The sequence below is a fragment of the Patagioenas fasciata genome, chromosome 4 (assembly GCF_037038585.1).
Source record: "Patagioenas fasciata isolate bPatFas1 chromosome 4, bPatFas1.hap1, whole genome shotgun sequence".
Lineage (NCBI taxonomy): Eukaryota > Metazoa > Chordata > Aves > Columbiformes > Columbidae > Patagioenas > Patagioenas fasciata.
This window is the reverse complement of record NC_092523.1, coordinates 28,979,681-29,002,857: the sequence shown is the minus strand read 5'-3', so window position 1 is coordinate 29,002,857 and position 23,177 is coordinate 28,979,681. Positions and strand designations below refer to the sequence as shown.

Sequence of the window (23,177 nt, the reverse complement as noted above, 5' to 3'; positions counted from 1 at the left end):
GTGCATCTTTATGGAAAAGGGTGACCTAGACTCACTCACAGATATTTTTATTCATTCTTTTCTTTTTCCTTTTAGAGCCACCCTCTCAGTATCTCGTCCCTTTCTTGTCCTAACAATTCTGAAATGTTTACTTCCATCCCATTATCTTTTACGGTACTTAGCAGCACTGTCATTTGTTATTTTTAGAGCTTTTCAAACAGCAGAAGGCTTCATTGCAGTTTTGCATGTCTTTACTGCCTACTAATGTTACTTTACTTTTTTTAAATCGCATAACTCTGTGTGTATATCATAGCATTTTCCATCTGAGTGAAGTAACTGTTTCCCTTCTGCTTATTCTTCATACACACTGTCACAGCCGATGCTGAGGATCCAGCGTCCACACTTGATGAGTTGGAGCCTTGTTCTCATCTGCTCCTGTGGTCTGGGTTAGTCATTGGAGGACATTTTTTATTTAGTTTCAGTGGGAAGGAATTCAGTTTGTGCACTCCAAGGTTACTCTATACTGCAAATTGAAGCACAGCAAGTGAGAACTAGAAGATTCTCATTGAAAGTCCTAACCTGAACTAAAATCTAATGTAAATGCACCTAATGGGACCTAAATGCCTATACCAGAAAGGTAGTTTTGAAAGTGAGCTAGAATTACTTCACAGGTTCTCTACAGGTATTTTTGAACAGAAGACACAGAGTAATTGACTTTCACCATGGTCATGCATGGGTAACAAGTGACAACACCACTGAATATCTGTTATAGTTCAGCTAGTCGTTTTTGTGATTTTTTTTTAGACAGTCTTTAGAGCTGTTAGATGCTCTTGACTTGGGGTTTGAGTAGCCTGATGAGATTTTTGGTATAGAGTTTGGTTGCATAAAGTATTTTCTTTCTGAGATGATAGAGCTGATAAACATAGATATATTAGAAATAAATATTCTGTGTGTATATGTGTATAGGAACATGCCAAAACCCATGTCTCAATTTGATTTCTAAAATGTTCAGGCTCATGCATTGGGAATCAACAATCAGATCCCAAATTGTCTTCCCAGGTGGATTTATAAGCATTTAAAATTCTGCTTGCATAGTGCTGACCTCTTTTCAGCCTCCGCAGATTTACTGTTCAATACACTGCATCAGTAAACTTGACCTCGAGTGAAGAAGAGGAGCTCTTTTTGCAGCAATGCAACACAATTTGCCAAATTAAGCTCTTGATTTGAGAAAGACCTTTATTTTGTTAAAAGCACAAATGAATATTTACTGAAATGTTACCTACTAACAGATAATTGCTTGCGCTGAGTGTGTTTACCAGCTTTCTGCAAGGTATCTCTTCCAGAACAGATTTTTCTACATTGCTAAACACAGTTCTTGACTCTTTAATTTTTCTCTTTTAATTAGCCCCTCAGTAGTAAAACCCTTTTGTAAGTAACAGATAGAAGTGATGAGACTTATGCTGTTACCCAGAGGAGGAGGTCTGGATAGACAGCTACCTTAAAAAGCCTGCTGCTCCTTTCTAAAAATTGCTGTTTTCCCTAAGGCCATGCCTTGAACATCAGAGGCCAGAAAGCAGCATTAAGGCCAGGAGTAGCTGTATGCAATGGCATGCCCCTTCTCAGCCTAATGAATGTGTAGAGGGATCATTTCAAGTAGTTTATAGAATTGTGGGTTGTATTGCTGTTTCTTTGAAGTAGCTTTTTCACACTGACTTGTGCTAAAAATCATGCTTTCGTCCTTAGGGTGGGGAATCTCCTAGATGTCTGTCAGAGCAATTGGCTTAAATCCTTTGATTTGAAAGATATTGCAGTATTGAATTACCAAAGGGATTTCTCTAAAGAAAGGAGAGAAGGGGACTTGGGGTAAGCATGGGCTGCCTGTACCAAAACTGTGACCAAATAGCCTTTGCTTGTACTTTGCCAAGATCACACCAGACAAGTACTCCTTTCTTACTTATAGCTGTTAAGTTCCCTGAAAAGATGATAAAAATATGTTCGGTGGGGTTTTTTTAAGTCATTTAATAGCTGAGCAGTTGTTGCAGTTACTGGAGGGTTCAGATGCAGTCTGGAGGTGGAGATATGAAGGCCATTGCTGTTGAAAAGTGATTCCAACAGGGAGGAAAGTGTGAACCTCCCTCTTGAGCTTGGAAGTTCGGTGGCAGTTTAGACATCAGGCTCTGTTTCAGGGTGGTTTAGAGTATTGTATGTGTGTAACTTAGAACTGAAATAATGTCTTAAAACACTGATTTTACATACCTTAATATAGTGTGTAAATGTTTAGTACTACTGCATTTCATTGGCCTGCCTTGCTTCTATCATGTTTATATGACAACAAACTAACCAAAACAGAAATAATTCACCCACCATTTTATGATGGACAGATCTTAAAGTGAAGAAATCTTGCCTTTAAAACCAAAAGAAAACACGAAAGTTTATTATAACAATGACTTCGTTGTGTTATTGCTTGCACTGTCACTCCTGAGTGATCCAGAAGGATGCTGGTGTATTCTTCAGAACAGTTTGACCCACTGCCTCCTTCAGTGTATGTCTATCACTTGATCTAATATTAAGTATACGGTCCATTGGTTAAATAAATCTGTCCGCCTGTCTAGGCAGGCCACACTATAGCCATTGCTACAAGAGGCTTAATCAGCTATTCACAGCGCAGCGCTGAGTGATCAGGTCTGGCACGCTCTCTGCATTCAGGTTCCCCACCCATACAACAGGCTGGCATGCTGCTCGTTCTCGTAAGAAAAATAAGCTATGTGTAGCAGTTAGGGATGGAAGGGTTCAATTAATCTAGACACCTGTCTTGCTGACATCCAACATAACATTTTTGATTGCTAACTGAGAATACACTGGGTGTAAAATGCAATTCCAACATCTCCAATTTGTATAAACACAGTTATAATGAGATTTTCAGCGTTGCTCAGTATTGTGTTGCTCCAGTTTTGCTCCCTATGAAACAAGGGACAAAATGCATTTTCAGTGAAAGTAAAGCTTGGAGCATTCAGTTCAATTCTTAAAATATTTTCAATAATTCTTAGAAGTTTCAGTGGTGAAATTCCTATCGTAACAAGTCTATGGTGTTTGCAGATGGTCTTCCCCATTTGTGAAATGAATGTGATGGCTGTGGAAGATACACACTGATCGCCAGGGAAACAGAAATTGCTGGTTTTAACATGAAGCAGGGGAACCTAAGGCAGCAGCACTACAAGCTTCATCATGCTGCCCAGCATCCCTGGCAGGACCAGGCTATTCTGTCTGCCAGCTCAGTCTTCAGCTTTTATTCTGATCAAACCGGCTTTGGCGGCCTATTTTGCAGGTACCCATAAAAACAAAAAGGGTCTGTCAACTCAGGTCACTTGAGTCGTGGTTCTTCTATGAATAGGCACAAATTAAGATCAGTGATATTCTGAAGACACTTGTGCCACACCTTAGCTCTACAGAGATACATCTTCTCTAGAAATCAAGCCCCTGAAACAGGTTTTAAGCCCATATTTGCAGAACAGATTAGTGCAATATTTTGAGCCTAATTAACTTGTGTTTAAACTTTGACTCTAATACTCCTGGAGCCTCTGGTTCTTAAAGCTTCTGCCCAGGCTCACTGCTAATCTTGTAATATAGCCCGATGATGTCACTTCAAATCCTGCGCTTTCAGTAACTTTGTGTGGATTTTTTTTCTCATAAAGTTGCAAAAATAACACTCTCACTTTAACTTGCAAGCTCGTAGAAAGATTATCAGCTGAACCAAATTAATATTCTCCAACAAGAAACTGAGTTCATGATGTCCCACAACTGCTCAGTCTTCCACGGTTTCATGTGACAGCGTTTGATGCGTCCTTCCCAAGTGTCTCCACATTGAGCAGGAGGTCTGGCTAGAAGTCAGTGAGTCTCTTCTATAATCCAAGGAGCTGAAAGGCACATGAAGCTGTTTGGGTTTGAGCCATTCAGCCCATTTGTATTGTTTGTGACTTACACAGTATTTTAGATTCTGATCATTCCTGCATCCTCCATCCTGAGGGCAGCAGAGCAGCTGCTCTCACTGGGGAACCTCCTGTTGAGCATCATCTCCGAGCAGCAAAAGCACCCAGTCCCATCCTGATCTTCTTCCTGGTGCTTATGCCAGGTGCCCTGAGGTTCACTCCCCCTGGTTCTTCTGCTGTGCTTCATAATAAACTTCAGCCACATTAGGTCCCAGATTCCTAGTAATTTCTATGTTTTATGGGTCTGTGATGGTCTGTGATTTTTTAAAATGCTTTTTGTGGTTTGTGTTTTTTTGAGTTTTTGTGGGTGTTGGTCTTTTTTTTTTTTTTCTTTTTCCCATTGCAGTATTTTAAGGCTCCCTAAAAATGGAACCTGATAAAATTCCTTCCTTGCATATGACACACAGACTGTTGCTTCCTGACATCTGATTATACATTCTTGCAGCAACTGCTCTTAAAACTTTGTCAAGAATGTAAGAAACATTTGGCCAAAGGACCCATTTTTCTATGCTTACCTATTTTTTTTCCCTTTCATATAGAATTTTTATACAAAACTTTTCTCTGATGAACTAGTTTTCTTTACTGTCTCCCTTTCTGTAATTCCTTCCATATGTTTATTCTCTTTTGTAAAAAGTATGGAGTAAATGGTTCCTACTGAGGTCATGTCATTTTGTTTACATTCTTAGTAAATATGAAGAGCTTGATTGGAGCCTTTTAGGCATCTCAAGTATGAATGTCTTTTTCCTGAGTCTTGTGTAAAAACAGGATGCTGAATTCTGTGGAGTTAACCTGTCAAGGAATAGATTTAATAAAATAAATAGATGTCAGCATCATAAATTTGTTGATACGTATAGTTGTTTTTTGTTAAATTCCCCTGTAGTTTACCAGTTTAATAAACATTTTAAAAAAAAGAGCTTTCATTTTCAATATGGACTTCATCTTTTGACAGAGCCTTGTCATTGCCTGAGTGCTATTAGCAGCCTGCTCCTTTCTGCAGCTGTGGGTCTATCCGCATGGCACCAGCATGATGGCTGAGCAGCCCTGGCCTGGGGAGAGCCTAGTAAATGGGACAGACTCATGGTGTTTTGTGAAAATAGCACATTTTTTGCTTTTTGATCACAGTTAGGAGCTGGGAAGTAATGCATCACAGCCTGCCGCTCTTTAGTGATGATGAATGGACTGCTCTGTTAGCACTATGTCCTGTGAAACACTGGAGTAAGTTTGGCAAGAGCATCCTTAGATGTCTTAATGGTGAAAATCCAGCAAGGCTTAACTAAGCACGTGTGAGCAATGGTCTTTCAGGGGTTTACAGCTCACCCAGACTGGACCCAACTTTCAGAGGAGCAAGGAAATGTATGTCCCTGGCTATAGGGCCAGGCTGTTGCTATATGCCACCTCCTTCTTCTGGAGTACAGGCAGCAGGAGGTGTTTAGAATATACTTTTTGACAGATATAGTATCTGCTTCATCCTCCCCTCCGTTCACCTAAGCTCTCTAAATAGCAAGGTGGTGAGTCTGCCTTTCCATGCTGCCTTTCCATGCTGTGGTGCAAGTCCTGCCCTGCAAGAGCAAATCACAGATCCTACAGAATCCCATGTACACCATAAAACCTCATGTTTCTCCTGCCATTTAGAAACATAACACATACAGCTAGTTTCAAACCTTGTGCTTGCCTTTTGGCCTCGACCTTTTCATTACTTTGCCTCTCTGATGACCTTTCCACACTATTTCACTGCTGAAGCAGTTTGGCTTACTAGGGAAGTGAAAGAGCTACACATCTGTGCTCTGATGGTTTTACTATTCCTACCAGTATTTGCAGATGACTGGGCAACTTTACTCAACATTTATGTTTTGAGAGAAGGAAGGAGAATTGTAATATCTTTGTAGGGGGAAAAATATTTTCATTTCTATTAGAGGCTGATTCCCAGCTTTGAGTACTTTGTCATTAACGCGTTGTAAACCTCTCAGACAGGCTGTCCACTGAGCCATTTGTCAGGGCAGAAAAATGTGCCTGGTGAAACTGGTCACTGACAGCCTGCAGCTAGACTGAACCAGGCTTTTAGAAAGGCTGCCAGGCTTTTCTATGCTTTTAATAGTCAAAATCCTGCATTAGCATTTATGAGACCATCTATAAAGAGTTTGAGCAATTGCATGGTTTTTCTCCTAGATGTAATATTAAATCGCTGAAATATTAAAAAAAGTGTTCAAAATGATGAAGAGTCTATGTGGAAAGACAGAAACAGGGAGGTGCTTCCCTCACTACCAAACCAGCCCCCTGCTCCTTTCAAGGCAAGCCTATCATATAATCTTGTTTATACACCTACCAAAATCCATCTTGAAACTGCTCTTGTTTCCAGCTGCATCCATCTACTCTTACACAAAGGCTCTTTCAGGACCTTCTTCCTTTGATGATTTGGTACTTCATTCTACTTCCCAGTTTACATATCTTCAATTTTTCCTCTTGCTGAGCTGACCAAGCCCCATTTTATTCAGATAAAAATGATTTCTTACTTCTGTAGTCACGCTCACAGACCTTCTTTAAGCCTGTTCCAGTTTGAATTCAAGTATCTCAAGCATCAGTGACCAAAACTGTTTCTGTTGCAGTTTTATTATTTTTTAGGACAGAACTAGCATATCTGTGTATCTACAGGAAATAAATTATCTGATGAGTTTTACATGCCTCATGCGGTGCCCATGGACCAGGGTCGTCCCCAGATCAACCAGTGCCACCCAAATTCTTCTCTTCCTGTTGTTTTCCATCACAGAGTCCCGGCTAACGGAGAGATTTCTTATTGTTACCCACTAAGTTGATGACCTTGTTGAGGTTTATCTCATTTTGTGTTGCTGTGCTGGTCTGCTGTGTCTCATTTCTAGTGCTTCAGAATTTAAATCTTGTATAATATCTCAGGCTTCCACCTTGGACAATGCTTCATAATTTCGTCATCAGCACTCCTACTTTTTTTGTGCAAAGCCATCAATAAAAATAAAAGGGCCAGTCCTGAAGGAACATTGCTAAGAGCCTCCATCCAGCTCAGGCCATTGTCATTCCTTCAGCCCGTTCCTTACAACTCTTTTACTAAACCCCATCTCTTCACTCCAAACTAATTCTCCAGGTAGCAGTGTATGAAATGTTTTACTGAAATCTGAATAGACTTCATCTACCTGACTTCTGTCAGCTGAACAATCAGTTATCTCACTCAGAAAAATGTATGAGGAGCCTGGTTATCACCTCCATTTGTCAGCTTTTTTCCACCTTCCTCATTCATTTTTAACACTTTTTTTTTTCTTTTCAAAATCTGCTTGAACTTTATGCCTATTTGGAAGTCAAGTGACTAGACTACAGTTGCCTGTGTCATTTTTCTTCTTCTCTTACATCTATATACTGCATTTGGCATTCTGCAGTTATTCAGTTATTTAGTCTTCAACTGAACACAATGTATACGCAGAGAAATTACTTGCAAGCTCCTCTGTGGGAGTTGCATGTTTACAGCCACTGTGACTCTCATCAAATTTCTTCAATTTACAACTGCAAATACATTTTTATAGCTGCTAGCTCTGCAAAAACACTCTCAGATTTGAAAGCCAACTTGTGTCCATTTTGGTTCACGCATCGGAGCTTCAGATTCTGCTGCTTTTCTGCTCAGTTTGCTTCATTCTGCTTTCCTTTGGCTTCCTTTCTGTACAAGAGCTGGTCAAGGCAATCTTTGTGAAGACGAGACATTTTGACTTCAGTGCAGCACTCCAGAGAAGCTGTGAAAAAGATTATGTAAAAAAGACCAAGTAAACAAAGCAAGTATTATACATATTAAGGGCTCCTCACAAATGGATCATGTTCCATTTATCATTCCCAGGATAAGGTATAATCTAGCTGATATCTCTGTACCTTTTCCCTTCCGTAGCATTGGCATAAGCTGAAAGTAGGACAGTTTATTTATATCTACAGAGTAAGCAGTTCTGAGTTCGAATGTGCTGGGGGCTGATGGCAGCGTCTATTCATAGTTGGTTTTTAGAAGAACAACACGTGTTATTATGCTTGTCATAGTCCTTCTAGTCTGTAAGTTAATCTTTCTTATCACAGATTTATATTACTTTAGCTTATTCCATGTTGATGCTTATTATTTCACAGAGTTCGATGTTAGCAGGTGAAGCTTTCTAGAATCTACCTGTAGTCGATGCAGACAGATTGTCCTTTCCAGGAGATTCCCTGGTATGAGACAACAAGAGTGGACTAGATTTCTGTTTTCAGCTGGCTAACGCTATTAGAGATGAATCCCACCTCAGAATATTTTTAAAGGACCAATAATCAGCGTAAGTGCTGTTCTGCAAAAGTGACAAGAGGTCTAATTAAACTTATGGGAGTGCAGAGAGTTATAATAAGCTGTAACAGGACAAATCAGGACTGGGGGATCACAGTAGAAGCTTAAGCATTACATTCCACCAAGTGCAGAGAGATCATTGCTTGCTGTGTGCTCTGCTTGGAGACAGCTGGATGCGTCCCATCAGCTCTGGAACTGGAAGCAGAACAGCTGTGCCCAGAAAATGCAGCAATCCAGCCTTGCCTTGGGCAGACCCAGTCAGTCTGGAATGAAGCGTCATCCTCATGAGACGGTGCTTCACCCAGGAGCTGAATGATGTGGTGCCGCACTGCAGCACCTTCTGAGCTCGATCTGGGAGCCTGAGCATGGTGCTGCCTTCTGCCATGTTCCTAAAACACAGAGATCTCTGTTAACTAATTGCCAGGCTCTGCCCTCACATTTTATGCAGTTACTGAGCCTGTTCTGCTCTGCTGAAGAGAGGGAATATCTGTGCAAGAAAATCGTGTGTTTTCCAGATGCTGTACAGAATATCATAATATAATATTTCAAATCCTTTGCTGTAAAAATAAAAATAAATTATAAAAAAAAAATTATCCCAAGTATAAGGAAAAGAAGACCTTATTACATCTGAGATCATGGACACAGATATAATTTTACATCTGAGGATGGCAAAAACTTCTTTAATAAAATGCCAGGGAAGGTTTAGATTGGATATTAGGAAAAAATTCTTGACAGAAGGGATTGTCAGGCATTGGAACAGACTGCCCAGGGAAGTGGTGGAGTCACCATCCCTGGAGGTGTTTAAAAGGTGTTTAGACAAGATTCTTAGGGGCATGTTTTGTTGCTAGAGTTAGGTTATGGTTGGACTCGATGATCCTGAGGGTCCCTTCCAACTGAAATGATTCTATGATTCTAAGAAAATGGCAGAGAAAGTCACCATAACATTGGCCAAGATTGTAATGGTGACATTGCACAGAATCTATGGTAAACAGGCAACCCTTGCTGATGCTTTTCCTGCAGGATTGTTCCAGTGCCCCAGGTGCCTCTTTCCAGCGGAGACAACAGTTTAAAATAATAAGATGTTTGCCTTATTTCCATTTCTCTGGTTGAAAATACAGTACAGTTTTTCAATGACAGCCGGCACAAGATAACTGATGGTGAAGTCCATTGTGCCCAAAGCTGCCAGAAGTTAACGAAGAGAAGGCAGGTGAGCTGCACAGAGACAAAGCTTCAAAGAAAATAGGTATATATTCAAAGGAAGGAGAAGAGCATGACTAGGAGTGGTGCTGTTGGTGCTGGTTTTTTTTCAAAATTCTCCATTCTGCAGGTTAAAAATTAGGTGAAGTAAAAGGGAGGTAAAGTAGCACTCAGAAATTAGCCACAGAAAGCAGCATTTATGTCTCCAAATGTGCCACCAGCTTATCAGAGAAAGGCAAGGACCAAGTTGACCGGTAGTGAACACATCAAGGAAGCAGGTAACTCACAGTTTCTATTATGCGGGGCTTTTTTTACAGTTTCTCAGCTTATTCCTTAACTTTTCTTTTACCAGTTTCACCAGTCCTTTGGCTAAAAGATTAAAAGTGGGGAAAATGAGCCCATTCTTCTGGTTTCAAGATCTGCATGGAAGCGTGAGACCTCTTTCCTTCTCTGAGTGGTTTTGTATAAAAAACATGTAGGGAAAATTAATGAACCTTTATGAATGCAACCCCAATTAATTATAATTAGTAGTGGATGAGGGAATGTAACACTATGAAAGGTTCAGTCAGGTTTGATGTTAAATTTGAACGTGGGAGAAAAAGCTGTAGCTGTGTTTTCACAGTGTTTAACATTCACAACATTCATATAATTCTTCCCTGCGCAGGAATTATTCATTGAGATCAGTGGTCACAAGCTGGTATCAGGACTTTGGGACCAAAATTAGTCAATATTTTCTCATTCTGAAATGAAAAGTAGTTATGGTAGGAGTCTCAGGAGTCTCCTCCTCTCCTCCACTGCATTTATTACATGTGGCATATATCCATGGAAGTGCATCTGTGCCTACCAATCATTCTGAGAACCCGTTAGCTTAGATATAGTATTATAAATATTTCTATTGCAGTTATACAATTGCCATTTCACAGGCATCCTGCAATGACAGTCTTTGGTGGTCTGGAGCCACGGTGCCTCTGTGCTGTACTCCCCTCGTCCCCTGATAGCAAACAGCGTTGGGCTGCCACAGATCAGTCTCACAGCGAAATTGCTGCTGTCGGTTCTTCAGACTTGACTGGTTGCTTGCATTTACTAATCTCTTTGTTCCTAAGTGGAAAAAAAAGAAATTTAATTTTGAAATTGTATGTCCTTTTTCATTCTTCGATGGGCACAATTTAATGAAAAAAAAAATCTATGCTTCTACCATATGCTTGAAGCATAAATCATGTTATCCTTATTCTTTTGGCTACAATAAATAGGCAAGTGTTGAACCTTGACTGCAAGATTATGAGTGTTTTTCATTATTTCTTTTTCCTGGGAACATTAACAATTTATACTAAATGGAAATTACTACAAATCCCAGGCATTTTCTATCAGTTGTTTCTTCAAGCCTGTGGTAAAAGCTGTGTTTTCATCAATGCATACAATGTTTTCAGTTTGTTTTAAAGACAAAAAATGTTAATAATTAAGTACTTAAGAAAATGTAACATTATAGACCAACTCCACAAGCCATTCAATTGTTTGTTAATTAAAACAACACAATTATTTCTGAATTTAAACCAAAGAATTTAACCCTAATTCAACAAGGCACTTAAGCACTGGCTTAGCTTCATCCCATCACACCTTTTAAGCTTCTCTTTCTCTTTCTTTCTCTCTCCTCTCCTCTCCTCTCCTCTCCTCTCCTCTCCTCTCCTCTCCTCTCCTCTCCTCTCCTCTCCTCTCCTCTCCTCTCCTCTCCTCTCCTCTCCTCTCCTCTCCTCTCCTCTCCTCTCCTCTCCTCTCCTCTCCTCTCCTCTCCTCTCCTCTCCTCTCCTCTCCTCTCCTCTCCTCTCCTTCCTCTTCCCCTTCCCCTCCCTTCCCTTCCCAAGGTGTTAATGTCTACATCTTATTATTTGCAGTCTCTCAGAGAAAGCAAAAGTAACTACAAATAGCACGATGCCAGAAACTGGTTTCTTGACCAACAGTGTTGCTTCAGCATGCAAGGAACTGGTTCAGTCTAAAGCGGTCAGAGTTGTTGACGAGAGGCTTTTTATTTGAATATGGCACATCTTTTGGTCCATGTGAAAACGAATTTGAATGTTGAATATTTTCTGACACTTCGGAGTTACTGCTGCTCTTCCCATTCCCTTCTCTCCTCTCTTCTCCTCTCCTCTCTTTCCACAGCCTCACTTCTTTTATTTTGCTTTTGACCAAGAATATGCTTTATGAAGCCTGTGTCTTGTCTCTTGTATAACAAAGATTTCAATTTAAAAATTAACATAAAGTGGTATAGTTCATGCAGTGCTTTCTTTCAAACTTGCATTTTTTATTGGTTTATTATTGTTGGTTTTGCCCATGCTTGTTACTTGGTTGCCTTTTCTTGTTTATCTGCAGATTACTGGACTGTATTCTTTTGATCTTTGCAAAGTGCAGTACACAATTTCAATGTATTATAAGAGTAGATGAACACAGGAAGACTTTTAAATTATGAGTCAGTGTTATCTGCTTTTATAAGGAAAAAAGCCTTCCATGAAGGTATATTTTATAAGATGTTATTCTCACTGAGATGTGAAATATTCCTGAAACAAGAAGAGTTCTCTTTTGACACAGTACTCCAGCCATGATTGCAAGTAAAATAGCTTTACAGTGGGTGATTAAAAAGTATAAGCAATCACTTAAGCCAAAGCTGAAGACAGAAATTTGCCAAGACATTTTCTGTTTTATTTCTAACTCCAAATGTAATAGTGGTTTTGCATAGATATTTCCATGAAATTCAGGAAGAATAAACACCTCTGCAAAATATGTTTTTCCTAATCTTATCAGAGAGATAATGCCTATTCCAAATAACATAATCACTCATGCTGTAGGCTAAACTATCATTTACTTTTTTATCAAGACACAAAGCTTTCTAATATCAAACTCTGGTAAGGTGACAGTCTGTACAGCTTTGCTTTTATAGCAGAATTAAATCGTTCACAATTCATAGCTTCAAAAATTGAATCAGGCATCCCAAGCCCACATGTACAATATTGTGCTTTACATATAGATGGTTAGTTGTAAAAACAGTAGCAGTTTTTTGCTGTCTTCTGCAGGGGAAGATCTGAAACACAGTAACATCACATCAGTTCATTTGTTCAGTAGATCAATACAGTGACTCACCAGAGACAGGTTTCTCATGATGTAAAGGTGGCAATTTTCAGCATTCTGGTTTCTAGTCCTTTTACCCTTGGTCACATATGACTTGCAATGTGGTAGGTTGCCATTAAAGTACAATTATTGATTTCAATGTGCAGAATTGTGGCTGTTGCTTTCAAGAGTGTTTTCTCTTTATGTTATGCCCTCTGCTGTAAATATTCCTGTTATTTTTCTCTAGAAATTGTTATTTTTCACTTCTCCTTTGGAGGATAGAAGGGCTTACCCTGTTTTATCTGCATATTCCACCTCAATGTCTAATGGCAATATTTGTTTTCAGGGGAAGAGGCATCAGGAACAAAACAAAAGTATAGAACGGTCCTTGCGCAGTACAACCCGTAGTCTCCAACAGAGCATCACAAGCCAATTTCTCTGGGTTTCAGTATCGTTAACATTTTCACACACCACAGCCAGCTTTGTGCTACATTTGGGAAGGCAGAGCATGGTGCAATTCTTACACTACTGAAGGAAGAAAGAAAGAAAGTCTTGTGCGACCTGCTGGGTAGGAAATTGTTCTCTCTAATGCACTGGCAGGTGCTTGATAGTACAGAAAAAGGGGAACCCTTCCTTCCCCCTCCTAACGCCTGTAGCCCCCAGGAGATGTGCCCCTTGACTTTCTCTTCTGATCAGCTTGTGCCCGGCAGGCCACAGTAAGTCACCCTTGTTATTCCCTCGGCAAACCTGCTCTGAGCTGAGCCTGGAGTGAGGTTTTTAATTAGACAGAAGCAGCATCTGATGGACCCAGCTAAGTCAGAGTTCCTGTGGGCACGTGGTACCAGGCGGCTCCTGCCCAAAGAGCCTGAGAGCTGGAAGAGATGACAGAGGAGATTAACTCAATTATTACTATTTCAAGTGTAAACACGGGCATAAGTATAACAGCCAACTGGCAATTAGAGGTGTGCAGGTGAGTGCCATTACTCACAGGCTACACTGGGCTGAGTAGGACCCCACACAATGGTAGTGTATACCGCAAAGGGCTTGGTGCCAGCGCGAAGGACCCAGGTTCCTAAATTCAGAGCTGAGCCTGTCCCTGAGCTGCAGGGTAGTGATTTACAAAATCATCCATCTACCTGTTTGTGGCCATAAATTTTCCAAATCCTATTTGAAATGTAGCCACAAGATGGGAATATTCAACTTTGGTGTCATTAACATGTACTGTGACTGTATGTATCATTGCCACTGTCAACTAAATGCTTTTTGAAAAAGGCAGCCCTATAAAACACTTCACTGAAATTTGAATTAGAGATCACCAGGGGAATTACCATGAAATGTCCACTTATGCTGGGCATTACTCTTGGTTACGGTCACTTTGCATATTTTACCGTAACATGAATGATTCACCTGTAGTAAAAGTAGAATAATAGAATTTCTCTTTCCTGGGGAGATGGGGTGCTAAAATAAGGTTGAAGTTATCCTGGCTGGATTTCAGTGGGACTTCACAATGGTTAAACAGCACCAAATACTTCAGGAGCTTGCAAACAAATTGAACTGTGAATGCAAAAAACATTGTTCATATGAATTTCCATTGTGCAAGCTAAAAAAGGAAATATCAAACAAAAATGCTGGAAGACTTATTTCACTTTGTTGTTGTTTTGAAAATGTGATTCCTTGTAATGAACATAAACAAGAAATGTTTAGAACAATAAGGATATTTACAGATCTTGCCATGTTCTCCTGTGTTTCCTTTCTGAGGCCAAGTGGGTAAAGCATCTAGATTCCTGTGGACTTCTACATGAGCTTCTTCCCCGCTCTGCTGGTTATAGTGCAGAGACAAAACAGGCCTTCAGCATGTTTCTTTCTGAAGGGCTTTAGACACAGTTGCTTAGGAACACTTTGCATATGATTTTCTTCAGCTCGGAGAGTGTGAAGTGCTGCATTGACAGCACTGTCTGCACATAAGCAGCACTGTAGCCTAAAAAAAGGCTCGTCTGTCTTCAGCTGGTCTCACACACAATAGTGGCTTGTAGCTGCTTGGAGAAAGAGGGGAAGAAACAGGACTATTAGGTCCTGAGTAGGTACATTAGAAAAAGCAGTGGTGGGTCCCATCCATGTCCCACCATGCAGGCTCTTCCAAAGGAGAAGAGCCATACGATTGCACATGTGCAACATCTCTGTTCCGGTGCACGCTGGCCAAGGAGGCTTTGCCGTACTGGTGGCACTTTCTGCTTCACTTGCTGCTACCTGGACATGAACTTCATTCCTCTTCCCCATGGATTATCTGTCCTTTGCATATGCGGTGCCTCTGGGAGTACCTTGCAGAGCAGGTGAGAGGCAGCAGATCTGAGGGTGAAACTTCATGGCATCACCGAAAGGTGTTGGCCCATGAGTGACAAAAAGTTCTTGATGGGAGCAAAAATCTGTCCCTGCCAAAGTGCAGCCACCAGGCTGAAGACAGAAGAGGGTAGCTGAGAATAACTTGTGAAAGACTGAGGACATTTGATCATGCAGGTCCTAGAGCTTTTTTTGCATAAAGCTCTAGAGCATTTAGTAAAACTTGAAGTTTTACCAAGTTCTTGCAAGAACATTATTGGAGGCCTTATTAGACTTACAGGCATTTACCATAGCTTTATTAACATGTGTGTTTTTTTAATTAAGATATGGACTACTTGAGGGAGCAGCTGAGGGAGCAATCCCTAATGAATTTGTTACATTAGTTTCCTTCAGAAAGCACATCTGAGCCTAACTTAAATTCCTCCTGCAATTAATTTATGTAATTTATTCTAGTAAGTGCTGTAGTCTTTCCCTGTAATTGTTCACTGAATTGACGGGTTTAATTCCATGTAACTTGAGAGCCTCCAGTACTGAGTTTGCAGTTCTTCATAAAAGTTGATATTACTTGTTGCACTGTTGAATTTTGGCAAGAAGAAGGCAATAAAATATTGAAATTGAAATGTCCAAGTGACAGATATTGAGGCCAATTTTTTTTTTTTTTTAAAAAAAAAAAAAAAACAGGTCTCCAAAAGTAGGTCTTAAATCCATATTTAATCACATAGTAAGTGGCCAGATTTTCACATATGCAGCTTCAGAGCTTGATATTCAGCAAAATATTTAGCCACAAGGGGTATGCGTGCCTTGCACGCCAAAGAGCAGCTTCCAGAAGAGTTTCAAAGATGTGAGGCCAACAAGAAGTTTTCCAAGCATACTACTGGCTCTTGCCATCACTCGCCAGTGACCTCCAGAGATTGCAGGATGTGCCCTGTATAATAAACATCAGATCTGTGCTGAGCTGCCCCTGGAGACATACATGTGCAATCCCTGGATGCTCAGCACTGCTAAAGTTTGGATGCTTATTTAAAAGCTGAAGTGGAGATTTCAGTTTCTAAATTTAGTTACATGCTTGGCTTTTCTCTCAGATGGGAAATGTTTGTTGTGATGAAAATAAGCTACAAATCACACCTTTGCTGGTCGCAGTACTGGCTCCTGTGGTTTCCTGGGTGGTGGATAGGACCCTCCCTCCTCCCATCACAGACACCACATCCACAGCATCGCTTGCTCTGCGTGCTGCTGGGGACTGCCCCAGAGCATCCCTGCATGCTGCTGTGTGTTCATTCTCCGTGTGCCAATCAGATCATGAATGACATTTGTAGAAATGTGGAGCTGACCTTCTCTGTTTTGTGGCTTCTCAGATAATCCCTTTGTTTTATTCTGGAGGTTCAGGCTTCAGCTGGAGCCCTACAGTGACCCTCCATGTGAACCTCGGGTTTCAAACAGGTTCAAATCAGAGGTAGCTAATAATTGAAGGAAACATTCTGTTTTGATCTTTAGCATCATATACATTTTCCTTCCCCTTTCTAGTGTTTTTGCCCTATACTGCTTTTCTTTGTTTTCCTCCTCCCCTCTGTTTATCCCTCTGCCTGCTGGTGTTTGCAGTCTATTATTCGTGCTGTGCAGACTGGCAGGAGAGCTGATCAAGCCCAGGGCTGGGAAATCCTGAGTTCCCATTCCGGCTGTGATGCTGACCTCTTGTAACTTCAGAGAAATTTTGGCCTCTTTGCCTCTGGTGCACAAATAACTTTCCTCTCCCCAAGGAGGGCGGTGGGGATGGAGAGGTTTTGCATCAGTGCGGTCCAAGCTGAGCTCAGCCTTCCCAGCGCGATGAAGGGCTGAGGCATGGCTGGGGCAAGAGGCTGTTGCAGCAAGGGGGAAATTAAGAGGGGGATGAGAAAAGGAGTTGAACGGGGACGATGGCTTAGAAATCTGCTCTGTTTGCTGGTAGGGTAGGGTGCAAGAGCGTCCCGAGGCTGTGGGTAGGGACAGGTTATCTCTGTACCTCTGCGCTGCCCCTTCCCCAGCTGATGCGCTCCTGCCCCTCTGTGCCAGCGGCACCGACACGCTGCTTTACCAGGGCTTCAGCAAAATTGACCTGCTATTTTTATATAACTTGCACCTGGTTTTTACTAAGTGCCTTTTGTCTTGGGATTTTAATTCAACTTTGAATTCCAAATACCATTTTGAAAAATCTTTCAGCTTCTGCCCTGTTTATTTTCACCCCGGCTTTCCTCTAATCCAATTCATGGCACCCATATCAACTGTTAATGTCAGAAAAGCTAACCTTGTTTTGAACTTGGCCCATTGCAGTGTTGACTTGGCCTTCAACATTTCAAAGGTTACCAGAGGTTTGTTCCTCGCTGAGGCTGCCAGCAGCACAGATGTGGCTGCCTCAGCTGGAGCCACGCACACTCTGGGTGTTTTTTTCTCGTGAGCTGGGGAACGCACCTCTCTTCCGTAATTTTGCAGTTCCCCCAAACTAAAATGGAGCCAATTCTGATTTTTCACCTTCTGCTGATGCTGCTGTTGGGCAATAACAGATATGTTGTATTCTGGCCCATCCTTCCTTGTCCCACAGCATCACACTCACCAGCTTCCCTTTTAGACGCGGAAGAAAGCACAATTTAATAAAAATCAGATTTAAGAATAAAGACTCAAATTTGTGGCAGAATCCATCAGGAAGAAAGGTGAGTGCAGAATCACACAAGTTTCATCCTAGTTGTGGTTTTTACACTTTTTTTTTTCCTTGCAAAAACCAGCCGTGGTCTGTGTAACCATACGCATTCGTAGCTGCTTTTTCATAACAAACTTAACAAATGAATATATCAAAAGTATTATAAAACATATGGCTGTGGATATATATACACATGCTTTTACATTTATCTGCTAAAAAAGAAGGGCCTCTATTGCTATGCTATCATCTAAACTATAAAAATAGAAGATTTTCATTAGTTTAATATCGTAGAGCTATATTTTGAGTTCTGACCCTCCAGTCACCCCATATCTCTGTTCTTTCTCTGTCTTTCACTGACAAGCAAATTAACTCTGCATATCTAAAAAATAGCTTGCGTAATGCAATCCTGATGCTGGATTTTCTCATTGTTGTAGTACCAGTTTTCTGGTTTAGCCCGTGCTTCTGTGTGTGCTTCTAAAATGACTTGGCTACTCTGCCAGCTCCATTCCCAAGTTTGCAAGATTTATCTTGGTTTCTTTCTGTAAACAGATTGTAGAGACAGCCTAAGGTAGAGAAAGCCTGAGTTAATACAAGTAAAACAGAGTAAACTGGTAAACTTTCGGCTTTCCTAAATTTTTATCTTTGTAAGATTGTAGCCTTTCAGTGATGTCTCGGAATTATCAAAGACCTTCGCAAAGTGTTAATAATTATCATACTACTTTAGAGATAGAACATTTGTTTATAACACCTGGACCATATGCCAAAAGAGACAAAGCACGGTGAAAGATCTGAAATTCTCATTTCATACATTGAGGAAGGGAATAATCAGTCACACGCCACTGTATAGTCATGGATCTCATGGGTTCACAATGTCTGTCTTTTTCTTAAAGTATCTTCGTTCCGATGTCAGAAACTGGTAGAAAAACTGGTCCAGTTTAGTTTCTGGGTCACCCCAGACAGGAGAGAAGAACATCTCCATTCCTCTCTTTTCAAGTTTCTTGTGAAAATGACTTGATTTTGGTACTAATGGTCGTGCAGATGTTGAGAGATGTGCTCTCTCTGTTGAAAAAGTTCAAAAGTAGGTCAAATACAAGGGCCTCATCGTGTCAAGTGCTGGTTTCAGCTCCTGACGCTCTCACTCTCCTCAAAATCAGCACAAATGGATGGAAGCAACAGGAACAACATCAGGGAGGTTAGGCACCACTTACTGCAGAACTACATTGTGTTCTTCTTGGGATATCAAGAACTTGGATATGTGCGTTAAAACCTTTAGTCTCGTGCTGGTTAATGGTGAATTTTTTTTTCCACAACTGGTTTTTTTCAAGCCTGACAGGAAAGCATTATCCCAAAATTTAATTGAAATGCCTTTTCCCGTATAGAATAAGGCAGGCTTGGGATTCAAAGGATTTCATTCAGCATGCTCTCTTAATGCCATTTCACTTCCCGTGAAAACACAGTAACAGGAAGAGTTGTTTTAATTAGCACACGAGCTGTGCAGCAGCTAATGTATTCCACCTCTTCATTGTTGTAAAAGGAGCAGATTTCTTGGTAACCTGAAGTAGGCTGAGAAGAGGGATTGTGTTCTGCTCCCCATATGCACACACAGCCCCATTCACGGGGAAGGTGTGAACGGGAGGTGATTTGTAGCCGCCTGCCATTTGTACAACACAAGCTTCTGTTGTTCTCCAGGCTGAAGAGAGACCTGGCCCCCTTCTTCCAGCCTACTGCACTGCCACAGGTACGCAGCAGCCTTCGGAGATTTTTGTTATTAATCTCAAGGGTAAGACTGCAAAGAAAACTCTTTTTGTTTTTAAATATACATTTGAAAAAATAAGAACTGGATGACAGCCTGGAAAAAGAGCTGTGACTTCCCCAGACACGTGATATTTCTTGATCAGAAGTCTCAAGGAAACCACATTTTACAGCTTGTGTTGAAAGCACACCTCTTTCCCCTACATCTGGTCAGCCTTAAACTGGTGCTGGACTGGAGGTTTTATTCCCAATACCCCCCAGCTCCACACTTGGTCCAGCACTGTGCTGTGCTTTGGAGGCTAGGAGCACGCATTGAGCCCCTGCTGCGGTGCTCCTGGAAATCCGCTCTGGTTTGCTGGGAGGCATGGCTGAACGTGGAGGGTGAGGACCTGCAGGAGCACTGCATGGCATGCCAGGCTCTTGTTTCGGTTTGGGTGGCGGTGATGGTGTGATGTGGCCTGTTAGGCAAATGGTGAGGGTGAATGATTTCCTGGCCTCCTCCAGCCCACGAGTGCGTCAGCAGAAGTTGTAAAGCAAGGCCCAAGCCCTGGATGGCATTTCACTGTCAATGAGGTTTGAGTGGTGAGTGTTGCCACACAGGCTGCGCTTCACTGAGAAATTGCTCAAGAGGAGATTGACTCTGTGATAAAAAGCAAAGTGGGACGCACTGGGCCAGGCAAGGCGAGGAGCATCTCGGGGGCTTCCAGCCACAAAACCAGATGGTGGCCACTGGAAACTGCCCCACAGTTGCAGAAGTGGGAAGTGAGAAGGTGGTTTGAAACTTCTTCGTCAAAGGGCTCTTGTTAAAACAGAGTGAGAAGTGATGTGAACAGGAGAAGGAAACAAATATATATTTTCATGAGAAAAATAACTGTAGGGCCAAAACAAAAGACTTTAAATGGTCCAAGAAAATAAACAATTAAAAAAAAAAAAAAAGACGACTGTCCAAAGCAAATCAAACTTGGTGTGACTTTTACCTTGCTTGAACTTGTTCAATGTGGGGGACTTGCGTTCACTAGTGAAAGGAAACATTGCAGAGATGGCTTGGACAAAAGCAGTGCCTTTTGCTGAGACAGGGCTGAAGAGAGGACAAAGAAAATATAACTATTGACATTAGGTAGGAGCTACTTACCTCTCGTGGCTAAAACAGAGAAAACTTGTCTTTGAGAGAGAAGAAAAATCTAGTAATACAATAATAAGGCACTTCATTTAATTTTTCCTTTGCAAAATGCTTTTGAATGTTAATTATTAAATATGCACAGCCTCTGAATTGGGAGCTGACAGGGACTGCCCTGTTTTCTCATTCCTGTGTTTTCTCATGGGCAGGATAAAAGCACACTGACAATACAGGGTCTCCTCTGAATATTTTGCCTGTGCTGGTGATAAATATAAACCAGGATTAATCACCTCAGACTTTATTTATCAACCTCATGTGTTCAGGAGGTGTTCTGTTTCACTTTTTTCAGCTATTAGACACGGTTCCCTTGCACTTAAACCAGCACAAGTTCACCCACAGGAGCCATATCTGATTTTGAGAGGACCAGTGGAGTGGGGTAATGAGCTGCAGAGTGGGGTTTGTGTTCAGGGCTTTCACTGACAACACACCAGCTCCTCTGCCAAATGAAAAACTAAGCTTTGGTCAATCGGAGTATCAGAGCACACAGATCTTGCAGTTACATAACCAAAAAATACATATTTCTGTAAGTTATTTTGCACTCATTAAAAAAACAAAAAAAACACACACGAAACAAAAACGAACTTTAAGAGCCCTGTCCAAAAATATATGAGTGTCTCCTTAGAATTACAACATGACCTCGAGTCACCAAGGTCCAGTCTGTGTTCACTTAATTGCTTTGTGGAATATAATGGCATAAATCCTCAGCAACCTGGTCCGATGTAGCCCTGCAGAAGTACATTCACTTTTTCTGTTCTGCTGCACCAGCTGGGGATCTGACTTGGAGCCTTTCAACAAACGATACTCAGACACATGGAAGCTCAGTGTCTAATTACCATCTTGTAGGAATAGTTTCAGACCTCTATAAGTGTGTGTGGATGTGTATACATTATATACATATTCTGCTGTACAGAATTCAAAGATGCGAAAGAGTGATCTCTAACTCTTAGAACTTCTCCGTAAATTTTGAAAATTTGTACTGCCTTTTTCGTTGTTCCTTTAGTGCTTAAGAACTCCATTTCCTGTCAGTTGTAGCTGAAAGTTTGTTCAGAAAAAATCGCCACTAGAAATCCAGGCACTGCTGCGGCGGGCGCTGGGACCTGCAGGGACAGCCCGACCTCTCAGCAGGATTCTGCACAGACACAGAGATTTGCTGGTGCAGGACCGATCGCAGGACTGGGGGTTGGACACAAACCACTACAGCAGCATCCCCCAGAGAAGGCACTGGGGATAAGCAGGAGTTTGTGTGTTTGTGTGTGCGTGTGGCAAGAAGGGTTATTTTGTGCAGGGATGAGGAGTCAAGCGAGAATTGAGCCGGGCAGACACGTCAAAAGGTGCTGACAGGGCAATACAAACGCCAAGTGACCCAGTTATCTCTCACTTGGATAATTTGCATCAGCGGGTCAGCTGAGAAAGCATTTTCTCTACTCATCTGTGGAACACAGGTCCTGTGGTGAGGGGGATGGAGCCCAGGATAAGAATTTTGCTGTGCCAAGGTACTGCCTGGCCACCTGGAGGGCCTTTTATGTGGTCCTCTAAATGGAATTTGACCTCAGTGGAAGATAAGCAGTATATCTTAGCAGATAGCTTTGGGAAAATACATTGAAAGTAGTAACTTTTCCACTCTGAGGGATAAGGACTTTTTATGGTTATACAGCTCTTCCCAATGCATAGATATCATGTGTCCTGTATTTACCTTGGTCTGTTCCTGTTTTTCTTGTTGCAAAGGTAGGAAATGCATTTGGAGTCAGCAGGCTGCCAGCCAGGGCTCAGTTACGATGCTTGAGCAGCAGTTCCCTGCCTCATGCCTGTTCTGCCCCAAAGAGACCAGCAAACCAGCTGGCTCCTTTCTATGTGTGGCTTTTCTTCAGGGCCTGCTAGCATGGGATCTTCTGTTTGCTATGGAGAGCAAAACATACCCTGTGCTGATGAAATTGCTGTATGATGTATGTTACCAATGTCCCGCGCTGTTCACTTTGCTTGCTGTCTAGGATTTATGACTTTTTGCTTAGCTACAGAGTCTTGTGCCATGCTGAGGACATGCTGTCTAACAAGCCCCTGACTTTCTAGAATAAAACATGATGAAACTAATTTAATTTTCCTCCCAGTTATCCTTTCCCTACTGCTTATTATCAAAACACTTGAAAGATTTTCGCTCACTCAGCTCCACGTTTCTTTATTTCTTTAGGCTGTGGCTCGTCGCTGAACCTGACATCTCAGAAAGCAGCAGATGCAGTGGACAATATCTTTCGGTCCCTCAGAGATATTGCAAGAGCTCGAATGCACATGAAACAGTTTAATTCCATACATAATCCAGGCAGCAACACCCACCAGGCAAGTGGATCTTTCTTTTCCCCGTGTACATAATTTCTCTAGCATGCTGTCAAAATTACAGCACTGATTTTGCTGATGTGCTAATCCTATATATGTTCTGCCCATGTGGAAAATATTAAAGTACAGATTTTATAATTGACCTAATCATCAAGAACTTCCTCAAGTCTTTCATCCAAACTCTGGGATATCTCTGTCAATGTCAACAAAGAATTGTCTGAGGAAGAAATTCGGCATTTTCTCTGCAGCGCTGTTGCAACAGGCCCAGTGAAAGGCAGAGCTAGGACAAGACGGTGCTGGGCTAAGACATCTCATGGCATAGCAAAGCAGGATACCTGC

At 41.5% G+C, this 23,177-nt stretch overlaps 1 protein-coding gene across 2 annotated transcripts in view; it reads left to right on the top strand.

Annotated features, from left to right (window-relative positions):
- Positions 1 to 23,177, top strand: part of SCFD2 (sec1 family domain containing 2) — a 197,533-nt gene that overhangs the window by 159,935 nt on the left and 14,421 nt on the right. For both annotated transcript variants that reach the window (XM_065837087.2, XM_071807498.1), the window contains exon 6: positions 22,696 to 22,841. In XM_065837087.2, coding sequence (XP_065693159.2) covers positions 22,696 to 22,841 — 146 coding nt within the window. The remainder of the gene's footprint in view (positions 1 to 22,695; positions 22,842 to 23,177) is intronic.